This window comes from Phyllobates terribilis, unplaced genomic scaffold (genome assembly GCF_046119375.1).
Source record: "Phyllobates terribilis strain yellow unplaced genomic scaffold, ASM4611937v1 Scaffold_7__3_contigs__length_470593459, whole genome shotgun sequence".
In the NCBI taxonomy this organism is placed as follows: Eukaryota; Metazoa; Chordata; class Amphibia; order Anura; family Dendrobatidae; genus Phyllobates; species Phyllobates terribilis.
Genome location: NW_027362767.1, coordinates 239029626 through 239043180, shown reverse-complemented (window position 1 = coordinate 239043180; position 13555 = coordinate 239029626). Strand labels below are relative to the sequence as shown.

Genomic DNA, 13555 nt, shown 5'->3' with positions numbered 1-13555 from the left:
TTCCCAAACAGACCAGCAGGCATTTGAAGGAGTCTCACTACAGCAGTATTGATTGCAGCTGGGCGAGGCTGGACCTCGTCTAGCACAGAGAGAGAGAGAATTAACTCCCTCACTGCCGAAAAACACAAAGCACCAACAAGTCAGCTGCGAGAAGTCAGGCTGTGTACTCGTGACGATCTTCGTGGCGACACACCCGTGACAGATCTGAAGCCTCTGTCACTCCAGCTCTATCTGCCACCCAGCGCTGCCTCCTCTTGCTTCACCGATGATTCCTTTGCCTCAAGTCACACAGCATAGAGGCCGTCAGTCAAGCAAGAGGAGGGGAGTAGAGCTGTAATGACGGAGACTTCAGATCTATCATAGCTCTTCAGCCTTTTTTCCATAACAATTCAAATGCTGATTTCTCAGTGATGAAGGAACGGACTGATCATGTAAAGGTATTGCAGGACTTCAAAAGAGCTACATGTGCATATAAATAGTTTAGAGGGTGAAAAACGGCTGACAGATTCCCCCTAAAGTGTAATCATCGTTCTACTTTTTCCCCCCATAAATCAGTAGTACACATGAAAATAAGAAACTTTGTAGTCTATCTTATCAAAGAAATCCACTTCTTTTTCCTCCTGTATTGGACTATCATTTACAAAACTCTCAATTTACAGGTAAAATCTGTCTTCACAATGTCTATATATATATATATGTATATAATATGCAGGGTGGTCCAAAAGTAGGTGGACAGAAAGTGTAAGGTTTATGAAGGGGGAGATTTATCAAACATTGTGTAAAGTGTAACTGGCTCCGTTGCCCTTAGCAACCAATCAGATTCCACTTTTCATTCCTCACAGACTCTTTGGAAAATGAGAGGTGGAATCTGATTGGTTGCTAAGGATAACTGGGCCAGTTTCACAGATCTAGTTTTCACAGATAGATCTCCCCCAAATCTGTTTTCTTTTCAGATAATTCAGATAACACATAATGGCAAATAATTTAAATACTGATCAAAGAAAATGGATTTTAACAGAGTATTGGAAATCTCAAAATGCTGAAACCGTTAGAGCAAATTTGGTTGAAACATTTGGTACTCAAGCCCCAAAGAGACAAACCATTTACCGCATTCGTGACAAATTCACTGCCACTGGCTCAATCCTTAATGCTCCAAAAACTGCTCGACCCAAAACAGTCTGTACAGAAGATAATAAACAACTTGTTGCTGAAACATTTGCTCAGAGTCCAAAAAAGTCCATCAGAAGAGCCTCTTTGGAAGTGGGAATTTCACGAGCTTCTATCATGCGAATCCTGAAATCTATTGGGTGGAAAGCTGATCGTCCACGTCTAATTCATGATTTATTGGAGGATGATCCAGACAGGCGGCTGCAATTTAGTGTTTGATAAATCTCCCCCTTCATAACCTTATTACACTTTCTGTCCACCTACTTTTGGACCACCCTGTATATATATAATATATATATATATATATATATATGTGTCTCCCTCCTCCATAGAACATTAAAAGCACCAACTGTCATCTCCTATCTCTCTAATGGAAAAATCTGTCTTCACTGAATAAAGACCTTACAAGTTTTACCCATAAACGAGTGTAATATATCTTATCAAAAACATAAAAACATCTGTTCCTGTTCCCTTCTGGAATGATCATTCACAAAGTTTTTTTTATTTTCATGTCTAATATTGATTTATGAAATAAAAATTAAAACGAGGGTGACTCATTAAAGATATTTTTCCAATCATGGTCCATAAAGTTGCATAAACCATGTGTTTAGTGCATTGCACTTGAGGTCGTTGCCTTCTGCAGATCATCATCCTTCACTGCGCCCACTTGGCCTATGTCTCTAGTAAAGGTCACAGTTGGACGTGCTGTAGCATCTCTTCCTTTGAACAAGGCCTTAAAACAAAAAAGCTATAAAAAGAATTGCTAGTGTCCTATACACACATAAAGTGTGTAGGGAAAGTATAGTCTCAGTACTAAACATATGTGAGATGAAGTCGTGGTCACCAAGCAGACATTTTTCTGGACTTCCCATCAGGAATCCCGTTGAGGAACAGTCGGGGAAATCTCTCTACAGCCTGCAATGATGGATGACAGGGAATGAATTGCACTCAGCTGTACTGGAGACTAGTAAAAATAGGATTTAGGTTTAGTGTGCCTTAGGGTATACCGGCTTGATCTCACCGGTGGGTCTAGTTTTACACCTTTCCATTTCCGCGCAATGGATTAAACAGAGCTTCGAATGATGCTCACGGCTCCTCAACCTTCTCAAACGCTTTCCCATTCAAGTTCCTTCCAAAATTGAGATCCTTGGCTACATTGGGGTAGATTTATTAAGTGAAAAAAAGAGCCAAAATTTAGCTTTTCACAGTTTTTGCATCTCACTCGATAAGACAGAGTGGCTTGGTGGAAAAAAGGGCACGCTTTAAGATGTCATGTTGTGCCTAAAAAAACAAAACAATATACCGTAGATGTACCTCACCTTATTTTATTGAAGCTGAGACGGAGAACCTGCAAGGACTTCAGGTTCAAGATGCCACGTGGGATGCTTTGAAAGTAGTTATTATCCAACAAGAGTTCATTAAGGGATTTGTAGAGGCCAAAAAATGATACGGCATGGACGCCATCATCTCGTAAATGATTGTGCGACAGATGAAGAAATTCCAGCCCAGGTTTCATGTGAGCAAATACATAGCCGGGAATAAGCTCAATCTGGTTGTGATGTAGGATGACTTGTTTTGCTCCTCGAGGCAAAAATGATGGAACATGAACCAATCGATTATGAGACAAATCAAGAGATTCCACGTTCCTGGGGAGACAAAAACGGAAGTTTAGCCTGATGGTAAGGGGTATGGAGTCAAATAGGGCTTTCGGAACCCAGTTGTTGGCTCCAACTCTTTCTTGACCAAATGTAATCTCCGTATACTTTAATCACCAGTCATAGGGAGGACCACCCCGCTAGAAGACCACTTTTCAATGCTCTTTCGCAGGTTTATTGCATATCAAGTTTTTGCATTTTTGAGGTTTAACTATTTAATGGCAGCAGCATCTTTGTTATATGCTTTACTTATAATTGTTTGATTCTTCTCCCATTATGTCTTAGATGGAGGAGGAACCGGGGCATTTTACGTAGAAAAATATTCTTAAAGTTGATGTTCCTTTCAAACTATTTCTTCCAAAGAGGTAAGAAATAGTGCATGAATCTCCACTTGGTGGACTGAGAAAATGTAATTGGGTAGTAACTATGTGTCACCAAATTTTGAGAATTTTCTTCTGATTGAATATGGGTTTTGATTAAAGGGAGACTGTCCGCAGGTTTTGCTATGTAATCGGAGATATAGGGGCCAAGACCCTGATTTCATCAATGTGTCATTGTTTGGGCCGTGTGTTGCTGTTTCAATGAAATCAGTGATTTATTAGCAGGAGATTATCACTACAGGACTAGGTGTCTCGTGCCTCCTAGTCCTGCTGCTCTGTATAACACCGCCCCACCACTGATTGGCAGCTCTCTGTGTACACTGTGCATAGGCAGAAAGATGCCAATCAGTGATGGGGGCGGGGTTATAGAGGACTCATGATTTTCAGGAACTGATCGATCCAATTTTAGCTGTGTCTCTCCCAATATATGACATGGGACCCCCCACCTCTCGCTCTTTAATTTCCATAAGTCTTAATAGGGCATATATTTTTTAATAGGAAATCCTCAAATCATGACTTGAGGATGTCGATGTTTTGAATTAAAAATTACTTTTCTACCCCATAGGTGGTACAATATGGAATGCAACAGCAGTGTCAATATGGCTAATAGTTAATAAAGGGGCTGTCCATCCACGAATTAAGAAAAAAACAGCTTCAATGAATTATGGACCCCGAGGCTAACTCTTCCCAGTTTCTGTGTATCTTGCTGCAGTGATGACATTGTGACATGGACAAGTAACCACTGCTGCCAATCATTTGCTGTAGAGTAGTCACAGCTATGGTAAAGTGATTGGCTGCACCAGTCCCATGTCCATGTTGGGATTTAAATGATAAGAGGATGTGTGGGAGACCAAAAAGGTGACAATTATTCAACCAATTTTGATAAAACTTTTGGCTGGAAGTAAGCCATCATTCTTCATGGTCCTCTCAACTATGGGTAACCAATAATACCGGGTCCAGTATGGTAAAAGAGGTTAGGGTTTCCTAAAAAAAATATTTGTGTGCCACTCAGTAGCCCTGGAGAAAGCCCAATACTCACATGAGGTGGATCCAAGCCCGAGGGGCAATGCGGTCTTCCTGAAGCCGGTTGTTACTCAGCACGATAACGCTCAGGTTTAGGGTTTTGTTGAGGATTCCTTCCGATACAACTTCAATGCGGTTATTGTCTAGATGCAGCTCCTGCGGCAAACAGAACGGTAAATCTGAATACTTGATCAGTGGACGCACATCTGTCACGTATTAACGTGATTTCTGGGAGCCGCTGCTTGGATTTAATAGCTTCATCTCTTTTAGATTAAAGTCAGACACAGAGAAAAAGTACACATGAGATACACAAATCCACTTAGGATCAGCCTTGCGTGGATGGAAGTGATACCGGCAGGGAGGTGCTACCGTCTGAGTCTCCAGATTCGTTGGCAGAGGCTTACATCGGCCTTTATTTCACACATGCGGCCTTTATTATTTCACATGCAGGAACAGACCTCCTCCACCTACATAACCTGAGAATGAACTTCACTCTATAGGAAAATATATAATAATAGAGGTAAAATTCATTCAAATGTTGGTCCTTGAACAATGAAGACAATCGGTGGGACTTCTAGAGACTTGTACCTAGCCTTGGTTGGTTACATTTCTTATTTTAATGGTCTCTAGAAATCTGTCTCAACAAAGTGTATAAGCCAAGTATTAAGGAAAGATCGGGGTAACCTCAAAACGATACCAACATTGCAGTTAAAGTTGTTGTTTTATTATACATTAGCAGAAGCTTTCAGTCCTTAAAGGGAATCTGTCAGTAGGATCATCTGTCCTAAGCTGTCTATATGGGCATGTAGGTCACGGAAAGTTGAATAAAATGATACCTTGATATTTGGGATCTGATGTTTTATTCCAGAGAAATCTATGTTTTATTAATATGTAAATGAGCTGTTACAATCTGTGTCCGGCCCATATATTTTAACCTCTCATTAACATATTAAGAAAAACGTGGCTTTCTCTGGAATAAAACATCAGATCGCAGATATCAAGGTGTCATTTTATTCAGCTTCCAATGACCTACATGCCCATATAGATGGTTTAGGAGGGTTGATCCTACTGACAGATTCCCTTTAAGGACTGAAATCTTCTGCTAATGTATAATAAAACAACATCTTTAACTACAATGTTGGTGTCGTTTTTGGGTTACCTTGATCTTTCCTTAATACTTGGATTGTACACTTTGTTGAGACAGATTTCTAGAGACCATTAAAATAAGAAACTCCCTTTAAAGTGGTTATCCAAATTGGTGCTGATCCGACACCTGGTACCTCCACCAAATGGATATTGATGAACTAACCTATCAAACAACTTAGACAATCACTGCGAACCGAAGAGTGGGGTTTTGATTGCCGCAAAAGTTTCCACCAAACGTAAGGTTAGGTGGCACTTATATCTTGTTCTTCTGTGCCACTATAGATGTCTAAAAGTGTACATTCCACCACAGTCTGCCCTGCCCATGCACCAGGAGCCTGGTTGCACCAGTAATTTAGTCAGGATTTATTTGGAACTTCATGGATCCTTGTTTCTGATACTGTGCAGCTGCTACAAGCGTGCAATGCGAATGTCACAAAATACTCTGTGCAACACTGGGAGAACTACCCAGCACTGTGATACATGTATGATTGCTTGTGGTCTAAGAAGTGCGACCCCGCTCAATCACGGGAACGAGGGTCCTAAAATCCCATTTATCAATGAAGTATTTGTGAGCATGTGCGACCATCACTCAATTCACTGTCTATAGGGGTGGTGGTCGCACATACTCACTACCGCTCTGGGTACATTGGTAGGACACGCAGCAATCATACATTGATCACCTATCCTGCGGATAAATGTCGTGTATGTGATATGTCCAGTATGTATCCCATCCATATGGAAGAGTCCTATGTAACCCTTCACCCACACATCCCCCCACTATTTTACCACGTATGTTAGAACAGTATACAGCACAGTTTTGTTAGAAAGCTAAAAAAAAATCCTAAATGCAGCGTTGGCTTTTTGGTGAGACATCATGGGATACGTAGACTCTGCTATTTAGACTCGGATAGGATGCCTGTTCTGATACCGTCCAAAGACAACAGGAGACGCTTTCCTCCGTGAAAAAAATAACCCTTTGCTCTGATTTTTTGGATGTGAAATACAATTCTTGTGGTTTGTAGACTCCGGCATGACTGTTTGCATTTATGCACACTCATGTACTGTACGTCCACACGTAAGATGCGCCAGTTGGCAAAGGAGATAATTACTAACCAGAATCATGTGTTGATTCCTTTGGCCAAGACTGAAGGCTCGGATTTGGCCGGAAAAAAAAGTCACTCTATAAAGAGTACGGGACTGTAGAGATGGTAGGGTTGTGCATCTACAGGAGCCATGTGTGGAGATCCCTATATAAAGATGGCAGAAGACACTTACCTCCTTCCTCAATATACTACTTCCCCTTAACCCCTTAGTGACCAATAGACGTCTTTTTACTGACCTGCGATATAAGAGACTAGCGTTCCCCGACAGGTGACAATCCAGCAGCCAGCAGCTGTACACTATAGCTGACAACTTGCTGCATCAGCCACGATCAGTGTTGGCACCGACCATGGCCGTTTAACCCCTTAGATTCTGCTGTCAATAGTGAGTACAGAATCTAAATAGTTAACAGATTGTGGGGGCTCCCTCTTTAACCTCATCGGCACCCTGAGAGTTTGATTGTGTGGTCCTGATGTTTGGCAGGTAACAGCCAAATAATGGCCTTAGAGTCTGCCGGCTATAGCGGCCTGTTCAGAAGTTATCAGAATTTAGGTGGTAAAAATAAACTTTTTTATTCTTGTCGTGCCACTTTCCATTACTTTTTGAAAAGAACCAGAAGGGTTAATGAACTACCTGAAAGCAATTTTAAATACGTTGAGGGGTACGGGCCTTATGGACCAGGTACGTATTATTATGCCCAGGCAATCGCGCCCTCACAGAGGCCACTAATTGCCAGGAGCGGTGCCTGGACCGCTCCCGGCACTTCAACCCCCTAAATGCTGCGATCCATAGCATTTAGCGAGACCCTGTGATCAAAGACCCTGCGATGTCATCTCGGACCCCAAACATTGCCATGGTGCCATGCCGATGTCATCTGGGTCACCAGGCACCAACAAGTTAGTTTGATCATGCGCAGTGCATGATCAAACTAACTTGTGTCTGCAGCACTGACAGGTCATAAGGTATAGCAGTGATCCTGCACTGCTATACCTTATAACTGAGATCAGACTGCAGAAAGTGAAAGTCCCATAGTGGGACTAAGTAAAAAAGAGAGAATAAAGTAAAAAAAGAGTTAGAAAAATATATTTTTTTAAATAAAAATAAAAAAATAATAATAATAAAAAAATATATATATATACAGTACAGACCAAAAGTTTGGACACACCTTCTCATTTAAAGATTTCTCTGTATTTTCATGACTATGAAAATTGTACATTCACACTGAAGGCATCAAAACTATGAATTAACACATGTGGAATTATATACTTAACAAAAAAGTGTGAAACAACTGAAAATATGTCTTATATTCTAGGTTCTTCAAAGTAGCCACCTTTTGCTTGGATGACTGCTTTGCACACTCTTGGCATTCTCTTGATGAGCTTCAAGAGGTAGTCACCGGAAATGGTCTTCCAACAATCTTGAAGGAGTTCCCAGAGATGCTTAGCACTTGTTGGCCCTTTTGCCTTCACTCTGCGGTCCAGCTCACCCCAAACCATCTCGATTAGGTTCAGGTCTGGTGACTGTGGAGGCCAGGTCATCTGGCGTAGCACCCCATCACTCTACATCTTGGTCAAATAGCCCTTACACAGCCTGATGGTGTGTTTGGGGTCATTGTCCTGTTGAAAAATAAATAATGGTCCAACTAAATGCAAACCGGATGGAATAGCATGCCGCTGCAAGATGCTGTGGTAGCCATGCTGGTTCAGTATGCCTTCAATTTTGAATAAATCCCCAAAAGTGTCACCAGCAAAGCACCCCCACACCATCACACCTCCTCCTCCATGCTTCACGGTGGGAACCAGGCATGTAGAGTCCATCCGTTCACCTTTTCTGCGTCGCACAAAGACACGGTGGTTGGAACCAAAGATCTCAAATTTGGACTCATCAGACCAAAGCACAGATTTCCACTGGTCTAATGTCCATTCCTTGTGTTCTTTAGCCCAAACAAGTCTCTTCTGCTTGTTGCCTATCCTTAGCAGTGGTTTCCTAGCAGCTATTTTACCATGAAGGCCTGCTGCACAAAGTCTCCTCTTAACAGTTGTTGAAGAGATGTGTCTGCTGCTAGAACTCTGTGTGGCATTGACCTGGTCTCTAATCTGAGCTGCTGTTAACCTGCGACTTCTGGGGCTGGTGACTCGAATAAACTTATCCTCGGAAGCAGAGGTGACTCTTGGTCTTCCTTTCCTGGGGCGGTCCTCATGTGAGCCAGTTTCTTTCTAGCGCTTGATGGTTTTTGCAACTGCACTTGGGGACACTTTCAAAGTTTGCCCAATTTTTCAGACTGACTGACCTTAATTTCTTAAAGTAATGATGGCCACTCGTTTTTCTTTACTTAGCTGCTTTTTTCTTGCCATAACACAAATTCTAACAGTCTATTCAATAGGACTGTCAGCTGTGTATCCACCTGACTTCTGCACAACACAACTGATGGTCCCAACCCCATTTATAAGGCAAGAAATCCCACTTATTAAACCTGACAGGGCACACCTGTGAAGTGAAAACCATTTCCAGTGACTACCTCTTGAAGCACAACAAGAGAATGCCAAGAGTGTGCAAAGCAGTCATCAAAGCAAAAGGTGGCTACTTTGAAGAACCTAGAATATAAGACATATTTTCAGTTGTTTCACACTTTTTTGTTCAGTATATAATTCCACATGTGTTAATTCATAGTTTTAATGCCTTCAGTGTGAATGTACAATTTTCATAGTCATGAAAATACAGAAAAATCTTTAAATGAGAAGGTGTGTCCAAACTTTTGGTCTGTACTGTATAAAACTGACCCACTAGTTAACCCCTTTAGTGAATACGGTAAAAAAAAAAAGTGTTTTATCATCATACCGTCACACAAAAAGTGGAATAAAACGCGATCAAAAAGACAAATGCAAATAAAAATGGTACCGCTGAAAACGTCATTTTGTCTCGCAAAAAACAAGCCACCATACAGCTCCATGAGTCGAAAAATAAAAAAGTTACAGCTCTCAGAATAAAGCGATGCAAAAACAATTTTTTTTTCTGGAAAATAGTTTTTATTGTGTAAAAGCACCAAAACATAAAAAAAGATATAAATGTGGTACCGCTGTAAACGTACTGACCTGAAGAATAAATCTGCCTTATCAATTTTACCACACGCGGAACGGCATAAAAAAACAAACAAAAAACAATTCCTGAATTGTTGTTTTTTGTTTATTCTGCCTCCCAAAAATCGGAATAGAAAGTGATCAAAAAATGTCACGTACCTGAAAATGGCACCAATAAAAACGTCAACTTGTCCCATAAAAAACAAGCCGTCACATGACTTTGTCGGCCGAAATATGGAAAAATTATAGCTCTCAAAATATGGCGATGCAAAAACTAGTCTTTGCAAAAAAAAATGTTTTTTAGTGTGTGACAGCTGTCAATCATAAAAACCCGATATGAATCTGGTATCGCTGTAATCGCACCGACCCGAAGAATAAAGTCGTCTAATCACTTATACCGCACGATAAACAGAGTAAAAAATAAATAAAACATATTCTTCACCTGCTGCTGATTTGTTCATTCTGCCTCCCAAATATCACAGTGAGGCTATGTTCACACATCATGTTTTTTTCAGCGTTTTTTTATGGTTTTTTTATGCAAATTTTCAGCTGCGTTTTGCAGTACCAGCAAAGTCTATGAGATTCCAGAAATCTCATGCACACATCATGTTTTTTTTGTTCAGGATTTTGTGCCTTGCATGTTTTTTTTGTAAAATAGAGCATGCCACTTCTTTCAGTGTTTTTTTCAGCGTTTTTTCACCCATTGGAAGTAATGTATGTTGAAAAAAATGCTGAAAAAACACACCAAAATGCAGGTGTCAAGTTTCAGTGATTTTTGTGCCTAAACCAGAATGAGATTTATTTTTTTTCACTGAACTTTATGTACATGTGTGGCGCCCTGCTGCGCAGAGGTGCCACAGAACCTAGTAGGGTGCATGGATGGACTTCTCCACAAGAGGCCCTCATTACATTCACACACCTCTACCCTACCACCTCAGACCAGCAGAGGGAGCCCTTTAGGGATATATATAGGGGAGGGTGGAGCCAGGCAGCTGAGGTTAGAGTGTGCTCAGAGAGAAAGCAGCACGCAGGCTGCTGTGTGAGGCAAGTTCAGGCCTACAGCGCGCACTGAAGCCTAGTGAGGGCCCTGAGTGTGGCGGACAGCAAGGAGGAAAAGAGAGAGGAGTTGAGGGGGCAGAGGAGCGTACCAGGCTCACCCTGAAATATATACCAGACACCGGGTCCGCGCCTACAGGGACCCTTCATACCCAGTAGGGACCACCGGATACCTGGAGGACTACAAGTCCCAGGCCGACCAACGCTGACTACTGTACCAGGGCTAGGAGTCACGGAGGCCCAAGCGTCCAGGGAGAGTGATCTCCAAGAGAAGGCCCTACCAACAGGTCTGCAGGTGCAAGAGAGAGAGACAGTAATTAAGCCAGGCCTAGCTCCAGGCAGGTCAGAAGCTTAGCAAGTGGAAGCAACGGATCAGGAGGCCCTATACCCGCTCACTGGGGAGAGTCCAGAAATACACCCTGCGTACCGAGTACCCTGGACCATACCTGCATCAAGACCAGTAAAGGTATCGAAGCGAACCCCCGTGTGAGTGTCTGTCATTTCCCCTGAACCGCCCTGGCCGTCTCTCCCCTGTACCACCATCCGTTACTCCACGCTGCCCTGAGACCCGCTCCACCTGTGGGGAGCCGTTCCATCACAAGCTGCCCTACTATCTGTCTCAGAGGACTGCTCCGCAGCGGCGACTCCCTTTAGCCGCATTCCTCAGGTGGCGTCACGAACTTTACAAATTCCCTATAAATAATTCCCCTTTTTGGGTGACCGCCCTGGGCCACGGACTGGGTCAGTCAGCGTGATATCCCCCAGCAACCAGAGGCCCGGCTGCCGAGTACCCCACTGCCCTGGGGGCGCGTCATCTTCTGGCGTCACGAACAGGATCCCGTGCCCGTTGCCACCGGGTACTGTGCGTCTTAAGAGACTGTAATACTCACTGTGGTGAAGTTTCCCGCCAATTGCCACTGTTTCCCGCCATTGTCCGCCATTTTCCAGTCGCCGCGCGGGAAGAAGAGGGGAGTAACCGCGGGAATCGGAGAGGCGTAACCGCTGGAAGCGCTCGAAGCCCAGGACACGCCCCGCCCCTGACGTCGAACCAGGAAGCGTCAGGTCCTGGAAGGAGTCCAGAGGACGCTCTGACGTCAGACGCGAGCGACGCAAGGTCCTGGAAGAAGACCGTCGCCCGCGGAGCTGCGGCCTACCTGATAAGAAGTGAAGAAGGTAGGCTACGGTTTACTAGGGGGGCGCAACCATGGCCGACGACCAGCAAGCCGCCGGAGCACCGGTTGACGCTCCCGATGCCCAACTTGCGCCCGGCGCTGCACAGGCCAGAGCGGCCGCCCCACCAGCAGGGGTCGTGACCCCGTTGATACCCATGGCCCTGCCATATATCCCTGGAGCGAAATGGCTTCCCCAGTATGATGGCAAACCCGACACCCTGTCTGGATTCAAAAGGAAAATATGCGGTGTACTGAACATGTATTCTATGGCTGGTAAGCAGAGAGCCGCTGTTGTGCTGGGACAATTGACTGGTACCGCAGAGCGGGAAGTTGAAACCTGGCCAGCCGCAGACCAGGAATCAGTATCCACTATCTTTAAGAGACTGCAAACTGTGTTTGAAATCCGCACCGAGACAGATTTCCGGATGAGGTTCTACCACTGTGTCCAGAAATCTGAGGACAGTATCCGGGACTACACCTGACGCTTGCAGGAAGCCCTGCGGGCCCAAAAACAGGTTAGTCCCACCAGCATACAGGATGAGAATAAAATGCTGACAGAACAGTTCATCCAGGGGTTGAGGTCCCAGGAGGAGAGCAGAACTGTACGGTGGTGGGCTTTAGATCATCCAGATGCCACCTTTGACACCCTCAAGGACACGGCTATTAAGGGTCTGCAGCCCCTGGAAACATCAGGGACTGCTATCCAGCGTTACCAGGGTGGGGCCACCCCAGTGCCCGCAGCACCCACTGCTCCTTAATTAACGGCTGAAACAAAAACGCAAACAGTGCCCCCTAGCGAGCTGGACAGCCTGCGCTCTGAAGTGCGCCAGATAAGTAAAACCCTGGCCACTGTCCTGAGCACCCTGCAGCTACAGACGGAGCCTGAGCCGGAAGGAAGGATGTCCCCTGGATGAGGAGAAGAAGGAGGACAACGCCACCCCGGAGGAGGACAACACAGCCCCGAAGGAGGACAACGCCACCCCATGAGAGGACCAACGACCAACGTCGCCCTCCAGGAGACTTTATCTGTTACCGCTGCCACAAGGCAGGCCACACAGCGCGGAACTGTCCTTTAAACGAGCAAACCCTGGGGCCAAGGGCCGACACCCAGGAGTAAACCAACCAGACCCATCAAGCTGGTACCATCGGTTCGTGGGAGGAAGGCCTTTCCTGTCCATCGTGCTGGACGGCATAGCCACACCTGCGTTACTGGACACCGGCTCACAGGTAACCATCATACCTGATGTCCTCTACAAAAGGAGCTGGTCCGTAGATGAACTCCGCCCGCCAGCCCCGAACCTTTCTGTGTATGCCTCCAACGGCCTTCCTCTTAACCTAGTAGGGGTTAAGGACGTGACAGTGAAGGTGGGGAGAGCAGAACGAAAGGACCAGGGACTGATTGTAGTGGAATCTAACCCTGGTGATACAGACTTGTACATGATACTTGGTACAAATATTGTCAGTAACTGTTTGGGAGAAGTGTTGTTTTTGCTCCAACAGATTGCTGACACCGCCAAACCAGGGCAGAGGAAGGTGCTCCAGAAAGAGATCCAAGCCCTCCTGTACCAGCAACAGGTAAAACTAACAGGTGGTGAGATTGGTAATATACGGGTGACAGACCTGATACCCATTGTGATCCCCCCAATGAGTGAGATGCTGATTTGGTGTAGGGCAGCAATAGGTCTCAAGGGACAGAACTACCAGGCAGTAGTGGAGCCCATTAGCTCAGAGCTCAGACCTACACTCTTAACTGCTAGAGGGGTAGTTGATGTACGCAA

General features: G+C 44.5%; 1 protein-coding gene across 2 annotated transcripts in view; it reads right to left on the bottom strand.

Moving 5' to 3' along the window:
• The window catches only part of LOC141154282 (extracellular matrix protein 2-like), a 108825-nt gene that overhangs the window by 21845 nt on the left and 73425 nt on the right, over positions 1 to 13555 (bottom strand). For both annotated transcript variants that reach the window (XM_073639928.1, XM_073639929.1), the window contains exons 8-9: positions 4242 to 4381; positions 2487 to 2813 (exon numbers count right to left, since the gene is read on the bottom strand). In XM_073639928.1, the coding sequence (XP_073496029.1) occupies positions 2487 to 2813; positions 4242 to 4381 (467 nt within the window). The remainder of the gene's footprint in view (positions 1 to 2486; positions 2814 to 4241; positions 4382 to 13555) is intronic.